The sequence below is a fragment of the Mustela putorius genome, unplaced genomic scaffold (assembly GCF_011764305.1).
Source record: "Mustela putorius furo isolate JIRA1106 unplaced genomic scaffold, ASM1176430v1.1 tig00003853_pilon_pilon_pilon, whole genome shotgun sequence".
In the NCBI taxonomy this organism is placed as follows: domain Eukaryota; kingdom Metazoa; phylum Chordata; class Mammalia; order Carnivora; family Mustelidae; genus Mustela; species Mustela putorius.
The window spans coordinates 20,404,442-20,426,152 of NW_025422005.1; the positions used below are offsets into that span (position 1 = coordinate 20,404,442).

Below are 21,711 nucleotides of genomic sequence, written 5' to 3' on the forward strand. Positions count from 1 at the left end.
CCACCGGGAGATCATGACTTCAGCCCAAACCAAGAGCTGGAGACTCAATCGACTGGGCCACTGGGGCGCCCCAAACCTTTTATTATTTATGATTAAAAGTCTATTACTTTTTTGGTAACAGAAAGTGAAATAATTTTGCGCAATACCTAAATGATCTCATTTAATCCTCACAACCAGATAGGAAAATATTCTTTGCCCTATTTTACAGATGAGGAAACTGAAACTGAAAAGTCAGTGATTTGTTTAAAGTTAGATACCAAGCAAGAGGGCTCTCGCCTAAACAGATTTCTCTCTAGCCCAAGGAAGAAATTTTAACTACAAATGTCCAGCAGGTATGAGCGTTCTGGAAAGGTGGTGAGCTCCCCGTCCGTAAAGGAGTGCGAGTGTCCCGGAGAGGGAATCAGGAGACCTGACACTGCATCTTCTCTGCGGATGCAGAGTGCAGGGCACAGGTCTTCTGTGAGACCCAGAACTACAGCAGGCGGGCCGCGTTTCCTCCTTCTAACTGGGAAGACGGCAGGGGCAGGTGGGGAGCAGCTGGGACTTCTCCTTCATCTCCCTCAGCGCCCCCTCCTCCACCACGGGATACATCACAGACCACTGGGGACGAGTGGACATTTAGTCGGAGCCTCTGGGCGTCAGGCCCTGATCTAGACCTTTGACGTCGTGCAGCCAAGGTGAGAGGTAGGCACTGCTTCCCATTTTAGGGTTGAGGAAATCGAGGCGGTCAGATGGCACCCGCAAGGGCCCCTCGCCCGGAGATGAAAAGAGGCTCCGCCCACGTGGGCGGAGCATCCCCGCCTACCTCGGCGGGGCGGGGCGGGGCTGCAGGCTCCGAGCGCCTGCAGCTGCCACTCGGTCTAAGTCCAACGAACCGCGAGGACGATGGAGCCGGTGTCGCTGCAGGACTTCGTTTGCGCCTTGGACCTCGCCTCCCTCCCGCGTGTGCTGCGGGTCTGCTCGGGGGTCTACTTCCAGGGTGAGTGAGGGGCCGCGACCCCTCTCTCCCGCCGCTGCCTGGCTCTCGCGGGGTGGTGGGGCAGGGGCGCTGCCCAGGCGACGGAGACCCGGGAAATCCAGCTACGCTGCCGTTGCCCAAGCCCAGGTGTGACTTGGGGCCACACTCAACCTCTCTGGGCCTCGGCTTTTGCTTTCGTGGAATGGGAGAGCGCTGATTGCCCGCAGGGTGGTGATGAGAAGTCAATGAGCTTAGACACTCAGGTGTGTGGAACCGAGCCAAGCGGGGGTGAAACCGCGGTACGCACCCCGGGAGGTCTGACCGTGGGAAAGCGGAACACTGGGGCTCGTGCCAGGTCAGCCCCCTCCGCCTGCCGTCCCACTCCGCCCCCTTGACGCCTGTCTGCGCGCCTTCATTCAGTCCTTCCACCCCACCGTCGCCCTCAGTTTTGCGACCTGATCTCTCAGCTTGGTTCTCCGCGTGCGCGACTGTTCCCCGCAGCAGCCTTCCCCGCTCTCTGCTCCTTGCGCACCTGCACATCTGCCTACCTGGTTCCCAGGAATGGGTGCAGAGGAGGGGCTCAACGGCTCCTGCTGCCTGAAGGAGCAAGAAGGCGAGACGGACAGGCGGCGGAGGGGTGGGGATGCCGCTCAGAGGGGGAGGCGAGGGAATGGGGACGTCGGAGGTAGAGGGAACTTGGGAGACTGGGTGGAGGGGGAGAGGCTCCTTCCTGAGAAAGCAAACTAAGGCAGGGGTACCCTTGCGCATCTGTTCCCTCTTTCTCTTCCCTTGCTTTTGCCACAGCTGCTCCAGGGGAAGTGTTCTGGGGCTCCAAGGGGAGGAGCCCAGACCAATGGGGCGACATATGGAGGGCCACACAGGGAACAGGACCTGCCACCATACACTGGGTTTGGCCAGGAACTCTTGGGAATCTGGCAGATGTGGGTTCAGAGGCTGACTTTCCACTGGGGGCTCCCTGCAGGCGCTTCTCCTGTTTGAGCTCCTGCTGACATCATCCCCTGACCACCAAGTGTCACAATGGCTGCTTCCTCATTCTGCCTGACCCAGGGCATGGGAAGTGGTGGACGTTTGGTGAGAGAAGAATCTGGGAGGAGGCCAGGTGGTGGGAGTCCTGGGGCAGGTTAAGAGGCCCCACCCGGGGCGCCTGGGTGGCTCAGTGGGTTGAGCCGCTGCCTTCCGCTGGGGACATGATCTCAGGGTCCTGGGATCGAGTCCCGCATCGGGTTCTCTGCTCAGCAGGGAGCCTGCTTCCTCCTCTCTCTCTGCCTACTTATGATCTCTCTCTCTGTCAAATAAATAAATAAAATCTTAAAAAAAAAAAAAAAAGAGGCCCCACCCTCCGAAGCAGTTAGCTGCATCATGAGGGCTTCCAGCTGTAGAGAGAAGCGCCCTGAGCTGGAGTCCCCATTCTGCTCCCTTGGACCCCACCCAGCCTCACCCCAGGCGCAGCTCATTATTTTTAGGGTGGGGAACAGGTCCTGCCTCAGAGGACAGTCATGGGTCTTCACTGCAGAGCACATCGGCAGTCCAGTGCCCAGTGCCCCAGCTGCTGTTCACACCAGCCCTGCGGGCCGCCCCCTGAAACTGCAGATTATGAGCCCGTGTGCATTTTCCCAGTATGGGGGTGGGATTATCATCAGCTTCTGAAAGCCCTGCTGGGGATGCTTTGGAAGGGCTGGGGTCAGGTGGCCTCAAGGCTGACCTCCGTGCGCTGTTGGGTCCCGAGTCCATAGACGGAGTATGTCCAGCCCGTGGGCGGGGGTGTGGGGGTGGAGATCTTTATCGAGCACCTTCTATGTTCCGGACACTGCTTTAGACACTTGAAAATCATTAAGTGGGACTACTGTGCTTGATGGTGGCAGCCCAGACACCTGCCTCCTGTACCCACCCTGTCGGCGGCCCTCCGCTTCCTCCCATTCTTCCTTTAAACACAGCTCACGTGAAGAAGAAAGCACTAGTGCTGGTGTCAGGCTGTGTGTGTGACCTCCAGGCAGTCTCTGCCCTTCTCTGGGCCCGATGCGCTAGCTGTACGGAGGGAACTGGGACTTTGGGCGTTGCTTACTCGCCGAGGACTTCAGCCCAGGCTTGGCGGCAAGGTCTGGGCCAGGGCCGGTGATGCTGGGGTGGACCAGCCCTGCCCTGCCTGTGAGCTCCGTTCAGGAGGCATGGGGGTGTGGAGAAGGCCTGAGAAGTGTCTCACAGAGGGTCCATCCAGCGCTGAAGGAAGACACAGGAGGGTTCCTGCTGCCTGAGTGTGGCTGAGCCAAGGGCCATTGGGCGGGGAAGGACAGGGGAAGCCGCTCCAGGCTGTAGGAACCGGTGCAGAGTGGAGGCAGAGCGCAGCCTGTCAGGGAACAGGGCGCAGGCCAGCTAGCACTTGGCTCCTGTGACACACAGAAACCAAATCTGTCTCTTGGCAGGCTCCATCTACGAGATCTCTGGGAATGAGTGCTGCCTCTCCACAGGGGACCTGATCAAGGTCACCCAGGTTCGCCTCCAGAAGGTGGTCTGCGAGAACCCAGGAACAGGCCGGACCATAGAAATCCCCCCCAACTTCTGTGGTAAGGCAGACAGCTCTGTGTCCTGTCCACCACCAACCCCCCCCCCCCCCCACCCCGCCAACCCCAAGTGCACCGGCCCCCTCCAGCCCCAGCATGCACTCCCAACCCTCCAGTTTGGCCCCTGTGCTCTCACATCCCCCACTGCTCTGCCCCAAGGCCCCGGATGTCCTCTGAGGGGTCTGACGGATGTCCTCTGAGGGGTCTGACGATGCCCTTAACCTGGAGTGGCTGCACCCTCTCCATATCCATCTCTCTGGTCACATCTGCCTCTTGGCTGGGACTCTCTTTGTTCTGGATCTTTGTCCAGGTCCCTGTCTCTGTGTTTGCTTACACCTTTCCCTCGCCACACATTTACTGACACCTGTTGTGTGCTTGGGGCTGGGGCTGTGGAGCTCAGGATGACCTGGGAGGGTGACAGTGAGAGGAGGGCAGGAGTCAACACAGAGTTTAGAGAGGGTTCCTGGCAGGAGGAGACCACCTCCGGGGTCTGGGCAGACTTCCTGGTGGGGGTGGCACCTGAGCAGGAAGGAGGACTTCCAGAGGGAGTAACACAGGGAATAGTATGGGCATATCTGGTGCTCCAGAAATGACAGAGCTCGGTTTCTGCAGGACATGTGTCGTTAGCGGGGCGGGCTGGGGTGGGAGGTGGGGGATGGGGTGAGGGGTGTCTGGGACGCTGAAGCCTGGTTGGGAAGCCTCGCTCTGCAGGCTGTGTGCCATGGCCTTGGCCAGTTCCTGGCTCCTCTCTGTGCCTCAGGGTACTCCTCTAGAACAGGCTTGAGGAGAGGAGTAAATGAGTTGCCTGGCAGGAAGGGCTTAGAACGGGGTGCAGCCCAGAGCAGGTGTAGTCTAAGCGCTCCTTCTTCACAGCTGTGATCGCCTGAATGGGACAGGCAAGGGTTTGGGTTCCTGGTAAAGGCAGGCGGTGGGAGAGGTGGGAGGCGGATTCCCAGAGGGCTCTGGGTGGCCACGGGCACAGTGTGGTCTTTGAGAGCACTGAAGAGCTAATGAGTGTTTCAAATACGGAAGTAGTATGCTTTATTTGGTATTTTGGGGTTTTTTCCTTTTTATTCTGAAATGTGTTCAAGTTCACAGAAGACTTGCTAAAACCACGGTATACTCTTTATCCAGACTGACCAGTTGTTTTCCAGTTTACCAATATTTTGTTATATTTCTTTCTCTCCCTCTTTCCACACACACACACACACACATTCATGAACAAATATTACCATATGTGTATTTATATATACATTTTCCTGCACTATTTGAGAATGAATTGCAGACATGATAACGCTTTGTACCTAAATATTACTCCTTATATTTACTAATATTACTCCTAAGTACAAGGACATTTGTTCGTAAACTGTAGTTCAGTAATCAAATTCAGGAGATTTAATATTGATATAATACTGCTGTCTAACCTGGTTTATTCCAACAACTGACCTAATAAATCAAGGTTTCCCCTTGTTCCAGAAGCCAATCCCAAATCACATCAATTTCTTTCCCTTTTTTGAATAGGAATTTCTTTCTCCTTTTTATTATCATTATTATTCTTTTTTTTTTTTTTTTTTTTTTTTTTTTTTTTTTGGCGAGAGAGAGAGAGAGTGCAAGCATCTGAGGTGGGAGTGGGGGAAAGGTGGAGAGAGAATCTCAAGCAGCCACCACACCCACTGCAGAGCCTGATGCAGGGCTTGATCTCATAATCCTGAGTTCAGGACCTGAGTCAAAGTCAAGAGTCGGAGGCTTAACCAACTGAGCCACTTTTTTTTTTTTTTAAGTAGGCTCCACACTGAACATGGGGCCCAACATAGGTCTTGAACTCACGATCTTGAGCTGAAATCAAGAGTCAGATGCTTAACCAACTGAGTCCCCCAGATGCCCCCAGATCACATATTGATTTCTTAATCTCCTTCAGGCTGAAACAAATCCTTAGCTTTTATCTTGACATCAGCTTCTTGAAGAATCTAGACTGGTACCTTTGCAGAAAGTCCTTGTCACATAGACAGGAGGGGGCCTTGAGGTAACTTGAGGTAACTTGGGGCACCTGGGTGGCTCAGTGGGTTAAGCCTCTGCCTTCAGCTCGGGTCATGATCTCAGGGTCCTGGGATCGAGCCCCGCATCGGGCTCTCTGCTCAGCAGGGAGCCTGCTTTCCCCTCTCTCTCTGCCTGCCTCTCTGCCTACTTGTGATCTCTTTCTGTCAAATAAATAAATAAAATCTTTAAAAAAAACAAAACAAAACAAAACTTGGGGTAACTTGCAGAGGGGACCAGAAGCGATGTGTGGATGTGGGCTATTTGAGGCCAGTACAGTGGCGGGAGAAGCATGAATGGGGACAGGGGAAGAAGTTGGATGGGGGAAGAGCAGTCGGGCCACCAGAATTGGCAGACAGGATGTGGGGTGAAGGGTGGTGGTCAGAGTTCATTTGGCTAGGAGCTCCTGGGTGTCTAGTTTGTGAGAGAGAGGGACAGTGGCGCTGCCCCAGCATGGGGTGATCGGTGTTGGGTATATGGGATTGGAGTGGTGGTGAGGAACATGGAAGCAAAGTTGGCAGAGTTGGAGGCAGGTACGGTTCAGGAGGTAGGCACAGGTGGCCACTGTCAGTGTCTTTGGGAAAACACATCCCTGTTCTGTCTCTGATGACAGTCCCTCTAAGTTCTTGCTCCTCTGCATAAGGAGGAACTGTCCCCATTTCTACTTGTCACTGTCCCTTCACACATGGTCACTGGCTGCTGCTTGTCCCTCAACCCTGTGGCCTGGATGTCCAGATGCTTGGGACTTGTCTTCGGGGGATTCTGACCGGGTTCTCTGCGGCCCTGGTATGTGTGTCCCTGGACCCACAAGGGCCCGTCCCACCTTGACACCCTCTGCTGTGCCCCACAGGCCACTTCAGCCCCCTCACCGGCCCTCAGAGCTACGAAACCCTGGAGGAGCTGCTCTCTGCTGCAACCCAGCGCTCCAGGAAGCTGCCCATCAGCTTCATGTCGACGCACAAAATCACCACAGAGACCAGGGTGGTGCCCAGGGACCAGCCCCTCCTGCTCAAGGATGTGGAGGAGTATCATAGGACCTACCGTGCCCGCTGTGTGCTGGACACCGGAACCCAGCACTTCACTCTGTACCTGCCCCTGTCCCAGAGGGGGCCCTTCTGGGAATGGGAGCCTGGCGCCCCTCGGCCCCTCCTCCAGGCCCTGCAGGATCCAGCCCTGAGCGACCGCCTCTTCACCTGCCCCACACTCCCTTGGCAGTCCCTGCTCCTGAGGCCCCAGTATGAGATCCAAGCCATCATGCACAGTGAGTCGCTGGGGCGGATTGTGGGGGGGAGGGTTGACGGGGCGAGAGAGGGGCTCCTGGAAAGCTGCTCTGGCGGAAGTTACCCCAAGTACCAGATCACTTACCCAGTACATACAATATAACAGAATGAAGAGTCCCAGATAGTGGGGCATTACTAAAAGAAGACAGGAAAAATGAGAGAACTTAAGAGTGAGGTCCCACTCTTTATAAAATTAGGCAAAAGTTGGATTATGAACTCGCTAGCAACTAGGATAAGGCAGCAGCTACACGGTAAAACCTTGACCGTTTGCTCAGGAGAAACAGATTTTCCTGCCTCTGGGGAGGAAGGGATTGTTCCTCAAGGCCTCCTCCTGTCTCTGTGACAAGGACACTGGGTGAATCCCTAGCTGTCTCATCAGCTGTCTGAGGGCAGGCTGGGGCAGCGTGCTGAGCAGGGCTGGTGAAACAGGTAGAAGCCACTGGGAGGCCAAGCCGGAGCGGAGGTGGAACGGGTGCCCTGGGGCCTCTTCCCTGGGGGACAGAGTTTGAGGACCTCCTGGACCCCGTCACCCGACATCACAGTTACTAACTCAGGACCTATCTGTCCTGTTTCGTCTCTCCCCACCCTGCCTGATTATTTCAAAACATACCCCACGTATCCCATCATTTCTCGTATAAATACTTCAGTGTGTCTTTAAAAAAATAATTTATTAAAGATTTTATTTATTTATTTGATATATAGAGAGAGATCACAAGTAGGCAGAGAGGCAGGCAGAGAGAAAGGGGGAAGCAGGCCTCCCGGCTGAGCAGAGAGCCCCATGCAGGGCTCGATCTCAGGACCCTGAGATCATGACCTGAGCCGAAGGCAGAGGCTTAACTCACTGAACCACCCATGTGCTCCTAAAAATAATTTTTTTAAACAGGCACACAATACCCTCATCATACCAAAAAAATTAACAATAATTCCTTATACCACTACTTGGTGTTTGTACTTCCTCTCCTGTCTTCTAAATTGTCCTACAGTATGTTCACAGCAGGATCCAGACAAGACCCACAAGACTGCTGTTGATTTCAGGCCTTTTAAATCTGCTACTCTACAGGGTCACCTTTCTTATTTTTCTTATAATTGATCTTTTGAAGGGACTCGGCTCTTTGTCCTGCAGGCTGTCTTGCATTTGGGTTTTGTTGACAGCGTCCTTGCGATGGAGCCAGTGGGCATCTGTCCCCTGTATTGGCCTCATGGGACTTGACATCTGGTTGTACTCGCAGCTGTGATTTATTGCAGCAAAAGGACACAAGAGTTGCCTCCTGGTGGAGTCACACAGAAACACGGAGTCCCTCCAGCACTGAACTGTGGCAACACGTGTGAGCTGTTATTTGTCAGAGAACCTCACAGACTCAGTGCCCAGGATTTTTACTGGGGGCTGGTCACGTAGGTCCCCTCTGCTTAGCATGCACCCCAATTCTTGACCTTAGTCAGAGAGCATCCCTGACTGTACAGGCTAAGGACAGGGAACCACCCCCCGCAGTAAGAGGATGGTGGGAACACACACTAAACCACGTCCCCAGACACCAGCTGAGGACCAGCCTTGTAGGCAGGCTTTTCTAGGGATAAAAGCCTCAGGCCAGCTGTTGGCTCTTTGCCACACATCTGTAGAGGTTTGACCAGACCCAGGAGGTGGTTCTCATGGCTGCAGGAGGTGTGGGGCAAGGAGTGCACCCGCCTCCCCCGCCCGGGTCTGTGTCTGTCCCCAGCCTAACTTGCAGCACTAGCCTTGGTGTCATCAGATGCAAAGCATGGGCCGGCATCTGTGATGTGAGTGGCTGTTGCAATAGTGATTTGAGTCCTAGGGCTCCTTCTTCATCTGGTAGTCAGGAAACTAAAAAAACTAAAGAGCAACTCCCCGCTGCCACCACCCCAGCTTTGGTTTACTTGCATGAGAAACGCGGGACATTGTGTTTATATAAGTCAGGGTCCCGGGGTACCATTCTCCCTCTGCTCTGGCAGACCTGGCCAGGTTCTGCCTGGCTCTCAAGCCCTGCTCTGCATGCTGCCTCCAGCCTATAGGGAGGAACATCCTAAGAGATGAGCCTATACTTTGTTTACTAGTTCGTTTTGGTTTTGTTTTGTTTTTTAAAGATTTATTTGAGAGAGAGAGAGAGAGTGCTTGTTGGGGAGGGGTGGAAGGGGAGGGAGAGACTCTCCAGCAGGTTCCTTGCTGAGTGCAGTGCAGAGCCTCGGGGCTCAGCCTCACATCCCTGGGATCTTGGTCTGAGCTGAAACCGAAAGAAAATTTGACACTTAACTGAGGGAGCCACCCAGGGGCCCGTTTCCTAGTTGTGGGTTTTTTTTTTTTTTTTTAAGATTTTATTTATTTATTTGACAGACAGAGATCACAAGTAGGCAGAGAGAGAGGGGGAAGAGGTTCCCCACTGAGCAGAGAGCCTGACTCGGGGCTCGATCCCAGGACCCTGGGATCATGACCCGAGCCAAAGGCAGAGGCTTTAACCCACTGAGCCACCCAGGAGCACCCCTCCCCGCACTGTTTCCTAGTTTTTAAAATGAGTTGGCTCCCTAGCATTCTTCAAGGATGATTATTTAGGGTGTTTTTTGTTTGTTTGTTTGTTCGTTTGTTTTAAATCATCATTATGAACTCACAGATTTTCAGTGTTTTCAGTATTCAGTGAACTCAGTATTTTCAGTGTTCCGATCTGCTGGCATCATTATTGGTGCTCACCTTATCTCAGCCTCGGCCCAGGGGAGCCTTTTGACACACCTGCAATGGTCTCGAATACATTTTTCTTGCTTTCTGGTTTAAGTGGTTCCAGACTGTGGCACGTTTCCACTCCAGGAAGTTATCTCATTCCCAGGGAGCCCTGGTGTCTTGTGGGAAATAGCACTCAGAGAGCACGGCCTGGGGGACCAGGGCTTTGAATGGTGGGTCCAGCGTCTGCCCTGGTGATGAGACAGTTCTGGGAATTCATAAAGTCCTTCGAAGAAGAAAACCAGAACTGTAGAATGAACCCCCTGTGGCTACCTCCCAGCTTCAACCAGACTTTGGCTCGCCCCGCACAGAGCAAAAATCCCAGCACTGTGGCCTGAGGCTTGTCCCCACCTGAGCCTCAGTTTCTCCCTCTGTGAGGGGGGAGGTTTTTCCTCCCTTGTCTCCCATATGGCTCACACATAAGGGACATTCGCTTACAGAGCCGCCTCTTGCATTTATAAACCTGGTACTCGCTGATGTCCAGAGAGGAAACAAGTCGCCAAGGTCATTAGCCAGTGTTTTTTATTTTTATTTTTATTCAAGATTCAGGGGCACCTGGGTGGCTCAGTGTATTGAGCCTCTGCCTTTGGCTCAGGTCATGATCTCAGGGTCCTGGCATTGATCCCCACATCAAGCTCTCTGCTCGGAAGGGAGCCTGCTTGCCCCTCTTTCTCTGCCTGCCTCTCTACCTACTTGTGATTGCTCTCTGTCAAATAAATAAATAAAGTATTTTTTAAAAATAAAGATTCATTCACTTATTTTAGAGAGAGAGAGAAAGTGCACAAGTGAGAGGGGCAGAGGGAGAGGGAGAGAGAGAATCCCAAGCAGACTCGCCTCTGAGTGAGGAACCAGACTTGGGGCTTGATCACATGACCCTGAGATCACCACCTGCGTGGAAACCAAGAATCGGAAGCTCAACCAAATGAGCCATTTAGGAGCCCCAACCGGTGTTTTTCTTAGTTTTAATTTTAATTTTAATTAATTAATTTATTTATTTTTAAGGAGAGAGAGAACGTGCATGAATGGGGTGGGGCGTTGGAGGTGGGAAGAGAATCTTAAGCAGGCTCCACACGCCGCCCGGAGCTGGACTTGGGGCACAATCTCACAACCCTGAGCTCATGTCGTGAGCCGAAATCAAGAGTTGGACATTTAACTGACTGAGCCACCCAGGCGCCCCTCTTGATGTGGTTTTATCTCTTTATTTAAAATGCAGAAAGGAGGAACTCCTGGGTGGCTCAGTTGGTTAAATGTCTGCCTTCAGCTCAGGTCGTGATCCCAGTGTCCTGGGATCGAGTGCTGCACAGGGAGCCTCCTTCTGCCTGCCACTCCCCTTGCTTTTGTGTGCATTTGCGCATGCTCTCTCTCTCTCTCTCTCTGACAAATAAATAAATAAATAAAACCTTAAAACACACACACACACACACACACACACACACACAAACGCAGAAAGGATTTGGCAAGGTAGCTTATAAAATTACATTGAAGGGGCGCCTGGGTGGCTCAGTGGGTTAAGCCTCTGCCTTCGGCTCAGGTCCTGGGATCAAGCCCTGCTTTGGGCTCTCTGCTCAGCGGGGAGCCTGCTTCTTCCTCTCTCTCTGCCTACTTGTGATCTCTGTCTGTCAAATAAATAAATTTTAAAAATAAAATGAAAATTCCATTCAAAATTCAATTAGAGTTTAAAAAGTGGTTGGACAGGGCGCCTGGGTGGCTCAGTGGGTTGAGCCGCTGCCTTCGGCTCAGGTCATGATCTCGGGGTACTGGGATCGAGTCCCGCATCGGGCTCTCTGCTCAGCGGGGAGCCTGCTTCCCTTCCTCTCTCTCTGCCTGCCTCTCTGCCTACTTGTGATCTCTCTCTGTCAAATAAATAAATAAATAAAATCTTTAAAAAAAAAAAAAAAAAAAAAAAAAAAAAAAAAAAAAAAAAAAAAAAAAAAAAAGTGGTTGGACAAATTAGATAGTTGGTATTATTAATGAACTGTCAAATAATTATTATCTAGATGTAGTAATGGCATTATGGTTATGTTTTTAACTTTATCTCTTCTCTTAGAGATACACACTGAAAGGTCAAGATGACACGTAATTATTCTGATTCAAAATGACCCCCTGGAGGGGAACAGACAGGATATGAATGAAAGAGGGTGGGCCGTGAATTAAATATTGAATTAAATATTGAAGCTAGGAGGTTCACTATACTCTTGTACTTTTGTAAATGTTTAAAAATTCCTGTAATAGGGTCACTTTCATGGCTCAGTGGGTTAAAGCCTCTGCCTTCAGCTCAGGTCATGATCCCAGGGTCCTGGGATTGAGCCCCGCCCCGCATCAGGCTCTCTGCTCAACGGGGAGCCTGCTTCCTTTTCTCTCTCTGCTTGTCGGTCTGCCTGCTTGTGATATCTCTCTCCGTCAAATAAATAAATTAAATTAAAAAAAAATTCCTATAATAGCTTTCGAACAGAGGTTAAGGAAAGGAGTGAGCAAGAAATCTGATGCCAGGGGCGCCTGGGTGGCTCAGTGGGTTAAAGCCTCTGCCTTTGGCTCCGGTCATGATCTCAGGGTCCTGGGATCGAGCCCCGCATCGGGCTCTCTGCTCAGCAGGGAGCCTGCTTCCCCTATCTCTCTCTCTCTCTGCCTGCTGCTCTGCCTACTTGTGATCTCTCTCTCTGTGTCAAATAAATAAATAAAATCTTTAAAAAAAAAAAAAAAAAAAAAAAAAAAAAAAAAAAAAAAAAAAGAAATCTGATGCCATAGGAAAAGGTTGGCAGAACAGACAGGAAGGAGGTCAGCCAGCTCAGACCTCTTTGCTGGGAGTGCAGGGACACCCCTGGGCTGGTGTGCAGGGCACCCCCTGAGCTGACTCCCCTCCCCACAGTGCGCAGGACCGTCGTCAAGATCCCCTCCACCCTGGAGGTCGACGTGGAAGACGTCACTGCTTCTTCTCAGCACATCCACTTTATCCAGCCTCTGCTGCTGAGTGAGGCCCTGGCCCGGGGAGGCCCCTTCCCTCTGTCCGCGGAGATCCTGGAGGTTCCGGAGGGGCCCCCCATCTTCCTCAACCCGTGGGCAGGCTTCTTGCAGAAAGGCCAGCGGCTCCGCGTCCATGGCCTGGCCTCACCGCCCTGGCGGATCCTGGTCTCGACCAAGGGCCGGAAGGTGCCCAGACACTTCATGGTCTCCGGGGCTTATCAGGGCAAGCTGCGGCGGCGGCCGAGAGAGTTCCTCACGGCCTGTGACCTCCTGGGTGCCCTCCAGCCAGGCCAGCCGCTCCGGGTCGTGGCCACAAAGGACTGTGAGGTCGAAGGGTTAGAGACCCTTAGTCTCACGTCCCTGGCTGTGGGTGACAGGCTGGAGGTGCTGAGGCCCGGCCAGGCCCATGGGGCTGGAGGCCAGGACATAGATGTCTTGGTGTGTCAGCGACTGAGTGACCAGGCCGAGGAGGACGAGGAGGAGGAGGAAGATTATGAAGAGATCGAAAATGAAGACCAGATCCTGCTGCCCCTCTACATCTCTAGTAGTTTCGTGGAGGAGATGAATGATAATCGGCGCTACAGCCTGGGAGACCTGACTGCCCAGTTTTCGCTGCCCTGTGAAGTCAAGGTGGTGGCCAAGGACGGCAGCCAGCCTGCTGACCCTCTGCCCTCCTTCCCAGGCCTGCGGCTGGAGGAGAAGATCATGGAACCCTTCTTGGTGGTCAGCTTCGACTCTAACCCTGACATGTGCTTTGAGCTCCCTCCCCGGTGGCTGGACCTGACTGTCGTGGAGACCGAGCAGCAGCCGGGCCAGCCGACTGGGCCTTCCGTGGTCGCCACCGTGGAGGAGCTGACGGAAGCCTTCTACTATACGCTCCGGAAGTTACCGGCCTTCGAGAACCAGCCTCCACCACCGCGGCCGCCCAAAGGTCAAGGCCTCAGTGGGCAGAAGAAACAAAGCGGCAAGAACAAAAGTGGCCAGGTACCAACCTACCAAAGCGGGTGGGGAGGGGAACCCGCCGGGGTCACTGCGGGTCCTGCCGGTTCCTTGTCCCGCGTCACAGCTCAGTCGTACAGAGCTTACAGTTTCTACGCTTACATGCTGTGCGCCCATCATTCTTACTCAGTTCAGATGTGGGGGGCCTGAGCAGGAGCGTGAGGCTTCACCGTGCTCTCCCCGCTGTCATCCCCTCATTCCGGTTCATCAGCTGTCACCTAAACTGTGTCAGCAGCCTCCAACCCGCCCCCCACAACCTCTGTCAGAATGGCCTCCCAAGCCCTTCCCTGGTCACCAATGGGCCTCGGCCCTGTCCTCTGAGCCTCCAGTGACCCCTCACAGCCAGGGCGTAATGTTGACCCCTTAGCATGCCACCCAGGGAGGGTCATTTATAAGCTGACGTCAATCTCCCCCCGCCAGACCCCTCTTCCACCACCCACTCTGATCCGCACTCAGCCGCTGAGAAGCTCCCACAGCTTCTCAGTGTGCCGTGATCCCTGCCTCAGCACTTTAACACGTGCTGGGCCTTTTGCCAGAATGTGCTTCCTCCTTTCAGTGGGGAAGGCTCTGCTCGGGCTTCCTCTGGAGGTGACAGCCCTCCCCCTTCTGTGTTCACCCTGCCCTGTGGTACGTGGCCTGGTGCGGGTGGGACAACACCTAGTTTCCAGTGTGCCGTGAGGGGTCTGAGGACAGGGACCCCACCTGCTTGCAGTGGGCAGACAGCGTCGGTGCGGGCTGAACTGACCCAAACCAAGTCCCAGGGATGGAGAAAGAAGCAGGGACAGAAGCAGAAAGACCTGCTTATGGCCCAGTTCACTCGCTCTGTGGCCTCTGCTCTCCCATTTTCTCTCAGTGTCCCCGGGGATAAGGTCAGTGCTGACTTCTTAGCCGCGGCCTGCTGGGTGTCTTCTCCGTGGCGGACACTGCCCGCGCCTCACCCTGCACGGCTCTCCTGATGTCCCTGCAAGGTGGGCACCAAGAGATGGCTCTTTCTACAGTGGAGCAAACAAGAGGCACAGAGAGGGAGATGAGCCACCCTGAGGTCACACAGCTAGCAAACAGGCGACCTGGGGTTTGACGCTGGGTCCGACCGCCCAGCCCGGGCACCTCACCACATCCAAAGCACGTTGTAAAATGTAGCAAGGAAATTGCTGTGGGGAGCTTTGGGGAAACTTGCATTTTGTACTGAGAGGGGAGGCAGGAAGGGCTTGCATCCGTGGAGGCGGAAGGGCAGTTGGTTGCTGACAGAACACAGGCCTGACAGTATGGAAGAGAACGAACACAGCACAGAAAATTGAGACCTCAGGCCCCGCCTTTGCTCCTGTTGGAAGTGACTGGGGGCCCAGTCCCTGCTCACTGCCCTTGATCCTGCAACTTTTCTTCTTGGGGCATCTGTATTCCCCTCGCTGAGCAGGGGCGCTCTCCGAAGCATAGTGTGCTAGAAAAAGCGTGAACTTTTGAGGTCACAGACGTGGTTCTGCATCTGAACCTCGGCCCAGCTTGCGGCCCTGTGTGAGGTATGACATGGATCGCTCTCTCTGAGCTGGTTTCCTCTTGGGTACATTGGGAGCTCAAACAGCTCCTCGGAGGGTCCCCTGAGGAGAAACGAACAGGTGTGCCTGTGGCCTGAGGTGGGAGTTCAACAAAAGTCCTCCTCCTTCTGGGACCCCTCGGGCACTCTGTCTTGAGATTTTGTGACTGCTTGTCGCCCCTTCAGCAGCAGAGGTGAAGGATGCTGACTGAACCTCCCCACCCCGCCCCCGTGGAGAAACTCGGGGCACCCCCATCTCTAGCTCCCAGCCTTTCCATCGCTCATCCTGGCCTGTCTCCCTGGCCAAAGACCATTTCATGTGCTAGAAACAAAAACACTTGGGGTCCCAGGAAGCCCTACCCTGGACAGGAAGTCAAAAGGGGAACAGAGGAAGTGACCTTGGAAGGAAATTATATTTCATGGACCCTGCTGATTTCTGCTTTTTCTCCCACTCAGTCTTGTCAAGTCTCAGAACAGCAGCAAGCTCCTCTGCTCCCCAAAGCCAAGATGAAGACACTGCCGCAGGGCGCCACGGACAGCGCAAGCATGTACAGCAAGGTTGCTGCCCACAGGAAGGGCCTCAGGCACACTAAGCCCATCACAGATCCAGGTCGGACCCTTTTAACTAACCCTGCTCACCTGCTCACCCTTGTCCTTGCTTTTCCTCTCCTTGCTCTGTTCCTGCTCATGCCTCCGGCGGTGCTGGCCATCCCTTGGCAAGGCCCTGCCCTTGAGCAGAACCTTCTGCAGTCCTAGTTGGACAGAGAGGCTTTTAAGTTAAAGGATGGGTTTAGGGGCGCCTGGGTGGCTCAGTCGGTTAAGCGTCTGCCTTCAGCTCAGGTTATGGTTCCAGGGTGCTGGGATCGAGCCCCGTGTCAGGCCACCTGCTCGGCGGGGAGTTTGCTTCTCCCTCTGCCCCTCCACCCATTTGTGCTCCCTTCCTCCCTCTCCCTCTCTGATAAATAAATCTTTAAAAAAAGAGAGAGAGAAGGGGTTCCCATTGTTCCTTCCCCAGGGGCTCCGGAGACCTGGCAAGGAACATGAGTTCATCTCCAACAAACTACCCCCCACCCCACCCCGAGGCAGGCAAGGGGAGTATTTATAGTGTTCAGACAGAATAATTTGTAGTTATGGTCTAGCAAGGACCTCAGGAACCTGCTTAAGGCCCAAGATCATCATTGACTTGAATTCTTTTGTAGATGACGATGAACATGATTATGAAGAGATACATGAGAAATTTCAGAATACCCTTTAGATACTGGAGCAGCCCTGCTTCTTACCTGCTGTGTCTCAGGGAGAGGCCAGTCGACCGTTACAAGCCTTTGCAAGACCTCAGACAAGAGCTCACTGAACTCGGACTGTGGACAGGAAATGGCTTCATGGAGACCAACGTGAAAAAGAGTGAACATTGTTCCAGTGTTTTCCTCATGTTCCAGGTTCCTGCCACCGAGGGCTGGCTTTTTTGGGGCCAGTACCTCGCCTTTGCCTCTTTCAGCTCAGAGCTTTGGTGTCTAGAGGAGGCAGCTGGGTTCAGTTCAGTTCTGAGTCCCCAACGCTCGTGTCTCATGAGACACGAGGAAAGGAATCTGAGATCACCAACCTTGATGGTGGTGGCACCGTGTTTCCTGCCTCTCGGTAAAGGGGACTCAACCCGGAACACCCCGCACTGAGAGCCTTTTCTTCTGTTTGCCACCCCCTCGCCCTCTTCCTCTGCCACTGAACCCTAAGCCCCTGAGAGAGCAGGACTAGGTCGCCTGTGAAGGAACATGATAGTTGCATGTGACGATCCAAGATTTTTTTGCTCGAAAACCATAGAATAAAAATGACACGTGGGTGTCTGGAAAAATGGGAACAGATACCATGTAGTAAGGTCTGTGTGCCAGACCCTTTTTAAACATTATCTAAATCCTCAACTCTCTGGATAGACAATGCGCTGATTTTAAAGGTCAGAAAACTAGCCTGAGTGGTCGGGTACTTCAGGAGGGCTGACTAGTCGTGGGCCTGGGTTAGCATCTGGGCTCACTGCCATCTGGGCTGTGGCTGTGAGCAAGTTCTTTTCACCTAAGCTTCAGTTCCTTCATTTGTAAAATACAACTAACAGTTATCTACCTCACAGAATTGTTCTAAGGATCAAATGCGATAATCTTGGTGTAATATCTAGCGCAGTGCCTGGCACATAAACACTCAATAAAAATGTTAGCATCGTTCCCACTGACCCAGATAGCGCAGCTGTGGCTGAGGCCTATGTTCTTTCCCCATCCCCACACCGTCTCCCAATCACGGAATCCTTCTGTATCTGGAATATACTGAGCTCCTAGACTGTGGAGACGACATGTGTGCACTGGTTGGAGGGCCTCCCCACCCAGCGTAACCTGGGTCTATGCAGACACTAACCAGCTTCCAAGGTCAGTCCAGGCCTGTTCCTTGCGGTGAGACCACAGGCCTCACTTCCTGGAAGTGGCAGGGTTTTGGTTCCTAGATGGAGGCAGTCGTAGAACCAAGCACACCGCAGTCAGCAGAGGACAAGAGAGAGATTTAAAGGGAACCAGAGTTTCTGGCTGACATGGGAGTGGAAAGACTGTCAGTCTGGAGATCCCGGATTTGAGGGAGTGCACCTGAGTGCGTCCTTCCAGGCCTCCTGGCTCCCACACCCCAGCAAGCAGTGCTCCAGGTGAGGCCCAAGCAGCTAGTACAAGCTGCGGGCCAGTTCCCAGGCCTGCCTCCAGAGACCAGCTCAGCTGCATGGGGGCACCCTGAGGAAGAGCGTGCTCTGGGACAAGGAATAAGTATGGATAAAAGTTCCTCCTGGGCACAGGACCCCAAGCACCAAGCTCAAGTGCAGAATGCCAATAGTTCTCACTTCCACATCTGCATTTAATTGTGGCACCAAATTGAGCAAGATCACAGAAGGGGGCCAGAGAGGGCGACCAACTCCTAGAGAAGGGTGTTTCTGAGTGTCCCGATGCTGCAAGAGCAGCAAGCAATTTCATAGCTAGGAAAGCTGGGCTGAAAAGAAAAACTTGCTTGAAAACCACAACTGTGAGGGCTCATCAGAGCGACTTGGGGGTTGGGGCGGGGGGCAGCAGGGACCACAGGCAGACAGTGCCCGTGGGGCGCTTTTGTCTTAACTCTGGACTAAGCCACTGGGCAGTGGGGAGGGTGTTAGAGTGGGGCTAGCAGTTCCCCCTGGGCGGTGGTCTCCGAGGCGAGCACACACTCCTGGGAACACACGAGATATACACTGGGAAACAGAAAAGATTAGTCCATCCCTTCATATTTATTTTTCCTATCTTTTCTCATTTCTATTTTTGAATGTCTTGTGATGTAGCGAACATGCTGACATTGTACCAGGTGTCAACGACTGCTGAATAAATGAACGTGAACTGGAGGCGCTGACTCAAAACTGGATCGAGTTCTCAATCTCCCTCAAATGATTTTTCAAGTTTTTTTTTAAAGTAATCTCTACACCCAATGTGGGGCTCATGACCCCAAGATTAAGAGTCTCAGGCTCTACAGATTTAGCCAACCAGACACCCCTTCCTCAACAACGTTCTTTTTTTTTTTTTTTTTTTTAAAGAAAAACATCTATTCAGGGGTGCCTGGGGGGGGTTCAGTTGGTTAAGCGTCTGACTCCTGATGTTGGCTCATGTGCTGATCTGGAGGTCCTGGGATCAAGCCCTGTATGGGGCTCTGCGCTCAGTGGGGAATCTGCTTGAGGATTTCTCTCCCTTTGCCCCTCCCCCTGCTCACACACATGCATGCACACTCCCCCAAATAAATATATCCATCTTTCTTTTTTAAGGGTTTTATTTATTTGATAGACCAGCGAGAGAGGGAACATAAGCAGGGAGTGGGAGAGGGAGAAGCAGGCTTCCCACCAAGCAGGGAGCCCAATGCGGGGCTCAATCCCAGGACCCTGGGATTATGACCTGAGCCAAAGGCAGAGGCTTTAACCCACTGAGCCACCCAGGTGCCACTAAATAAATCTTAGACACAAGACAAAAACCCCCATTTATTCTTCCACATCAGATGCTAATTCTTACTGGCTCTTCTCTAGTTAAAGCTGATTAAGTACTACTAGTAACCAAGGAGCCTAATTCCCCACCAGGATACTGTAACCGTCCCTCAGAATAACATACTGTTCAAAATAACTTTAACTAATGAGTTGTGCTGGTCACGCAAGCATGCTTAAAGATGACCTTGAGAAAAGACATGTACTGGGGCGCCTGGGTGGCTCAGTGGGCTAAAGCCTCTGCCTTCGGCTCAGGTCATGATCCCAGGGTCCTGGGATCGAGCCCCACACTGGGCTCTCTGCTCAGCAGGGAGCCTGCTTCCTCCTCTCTCTCCCTCTGCCTGCCTCTCTGCCTACTTGTGATCTGTCAAATAAATAAATAAAATCTTTAAAAAAAAAAAAAAGAGAGAGAGAAAAGACACATACTAGCCACAGGCCTCTGGGGAGAGGATGAAACAGGTCCTTGAAGCCGAGCAGCTGGGAAGGCTGCCTGCTTCCCTTTTTCGTTGTCTCCCCAGAAAGTCTGCTGTAAAGCTAATCCCTTCCAGCACGCTTGCTCAACTACAAATCTGTGCTGCCGGACCACACGCCTTACTCTTCTCATTTACCTCTAAGACTTGTGACCAACACGACTCACATTCCTTCCTGTTGACCTGCTAGAACGATGGCTACTGTATAACCTTCTTTTCTTCTTCTTTGTTGCTATTTTGTATCTAAGAAACACGGGACTGAGGAGGCAACAGTCCTTCCAGCTGTGGTCCCCTGCTCCCTCTCGCTTACAGCTGGCGTGTTTATGCCTCAGTCCTCTCCCTGCCCCGTTAGGAAAGCGGCAGGATACCTAGAGATTCTCCCCAGAACAAGCTGGATTCATCACTTGGCTGTGCTCCTGGGGGGCTTCTGAGAACACGGGCTGTTCCTGTGGTCTTAATAAAGGTGCAAAGAAAATACTGTGTACTTGACATCCCGGTGGGCACGGTCACCCAGAAGGCTGGTGTTTCGTTCTAATGAGGCCTTCCTGTGGTCAGAAGCCACATGGCTGTGGGGCCGTAAAGGCCAGGACGGCGGGGAATTCCGCACGGCTGAGCACTACTCTGTGCTACGGGCAACGTGGGACCAGCACCGCCAGTGACGCTACCTCCTGTTTTGCTCTGTATTCCTAGTGCGTGACCAGTGGGCCGCCACAGTAGGTATTCAACACGTATTTGTTGAATTATTAAGTAGTTTGTAATTGCTGAATCATCGGCTTCAAGATCAAAAGGAAAAGAGGCTTCTACCCAGAATCACTGCTATTGCCTTGCCCGTTTGCTAGTGCCAGTTGGATTAACTAGAGATGTCAACTATGCATGAACGTATGCTATCATGCATTCCAAATTCAAATCATGCTGTTTTTTAAAAATTTTATTTGACAGAGACACAGTGAGAGAGCGAGAACACAAGCAGGAAGAGTGGAACAGGGTGAAACAGGCTTCCCACTGAGCAGGGAGCCCGATGTGGGGCTCGATCCCAGCACCCTGGGATTACAACCCGAGCCAAAGGCAGATACCTAACAACTGAGCCACCCAGGGTACCCCTAATGTGTGGTTTTTGTAAAGAGATTTATTTATTTTGAGAGCACAAGCAAGCACGCGATGGGGGGAGGGGGGGGAGGACAGAACCCCAAGCCAACTCTGCAGAGCAGAGCCCCATGTGGGGCTTAATCCCCCAACCCTGAGATCATGACCTGAGCCAAAACCACATTAGACACTTAACCAACTGTGCTGAGGCGCCCCTCAAATATATGATTTTTTAACCTGTTTTTAGTCGGTGCCCTTTCTTTCAGAAAATAATCAAGAGTGGACAGACTTGCAGATAAACATCCTGGTTGACTGACTTTTAAGCAACCATCTAGCTCCCTAGATAGGAACTATTCTGTATGTACAGAAACAAAACCCAGACTTGTTCACTTTTAGAAACCAGAGGGTGGGGCATTCTCCACATGGCTGCTGGTAGGTTTCATTCTGAAACACAGTTAAAGTTATAGAATTTGTATTTGCATGTTACACCTCATTAACTTAACTCATAACCAGTTCTTTTATTCAAAACGTAGTTTACGTTCTAGAGTTGTCAAAAACATCTTCGAGGTAGTTTGCTCTCCCGTAAGAAACAGAACTGATTAAGCTGGCCAAAGCCTGTAGGCCTTTAAACGGTCTCATCTTTGATTTTTTAAATAAAGATTTTATTTATTTGAGAGAGAGAGAACGCACACACGAGCACAGCGAGGGGCGGAGGGACAAAGGAGAGGGAGAGGCCGGCTGCCCGCGGAGCAGGATGCCCAACTTGGGGCTTGGTCCCAGGACCCTGGGATCATAACCTGAATAGAAGCCAGGTGCTTAACCACCTGAGCCACACAGGCGCCCTTAATCTCATTTTGAGGTCAAATGGTATATTACCAATTCAGTTACATGACCACATATTTCTAGAGTCAAGATTAAGGTCCACTTTATAACCTCTACCAATGGCAATGCTAGATGCTTTGCAAACATTATTTTACTCAATTTTCCCAACACACCTATGAGGAAAGGATACAGTTGTCTTCATAAATAAGGAAATGGGAGGCCCTCAGAACTGACGTAGCCTGCGCGAGATCCTAACT

At 52.5% G+C, this 21,711-nt stretch overlaps 1 protein-coding gene across 5 annotated transcripts; it reads left to right on the forward strand.

Moving 5' to 3' along the window:
• The first annotated feature begins 284 nt into the window (after positions 1–284).
• THEMIS2 (thymocyte selection associated family member 2) lies at positions 285–18,455 on the forward strand. 5 transcript variants are annotated; one of them, XM_045064045.1, is made up of 6 exons: positions 285–677; positions 3,400–3,540; positions 6,422–6,832; positions 12,443–13,521; positions 15,524–15,677; positions 16,267–18,455. In XM_045064045.1, exons 3-6 carry the CDS (start codon positions 6,520–6,522, stop codon positions 16,320–16,322), a joined length of 1,602 nt encoding a protein of 533 aa, XP_044919980.1. In that variant the 5' UTR covers positions 285–677; positions 3,400–3,540; positions 6,422–6,519; the 3' UTR covers positions 16,323–18,455. The 5 variants fall into 5 exon arrangements, with proteins under 5 accessions (XP_044919980.1, XP_004741100.1, XP_044919981.1 ...); XM_004741043.3 differs by lacking the exon at positions 285–677 and adding an exon at positions 837–979; XM_045064043.1 differs by lacking the exon at positions 285–677 and adding an exon at positions 1,000–1,595.
• Positions 18,456–21,711: the final 3,256 nt, after the last annotated feature.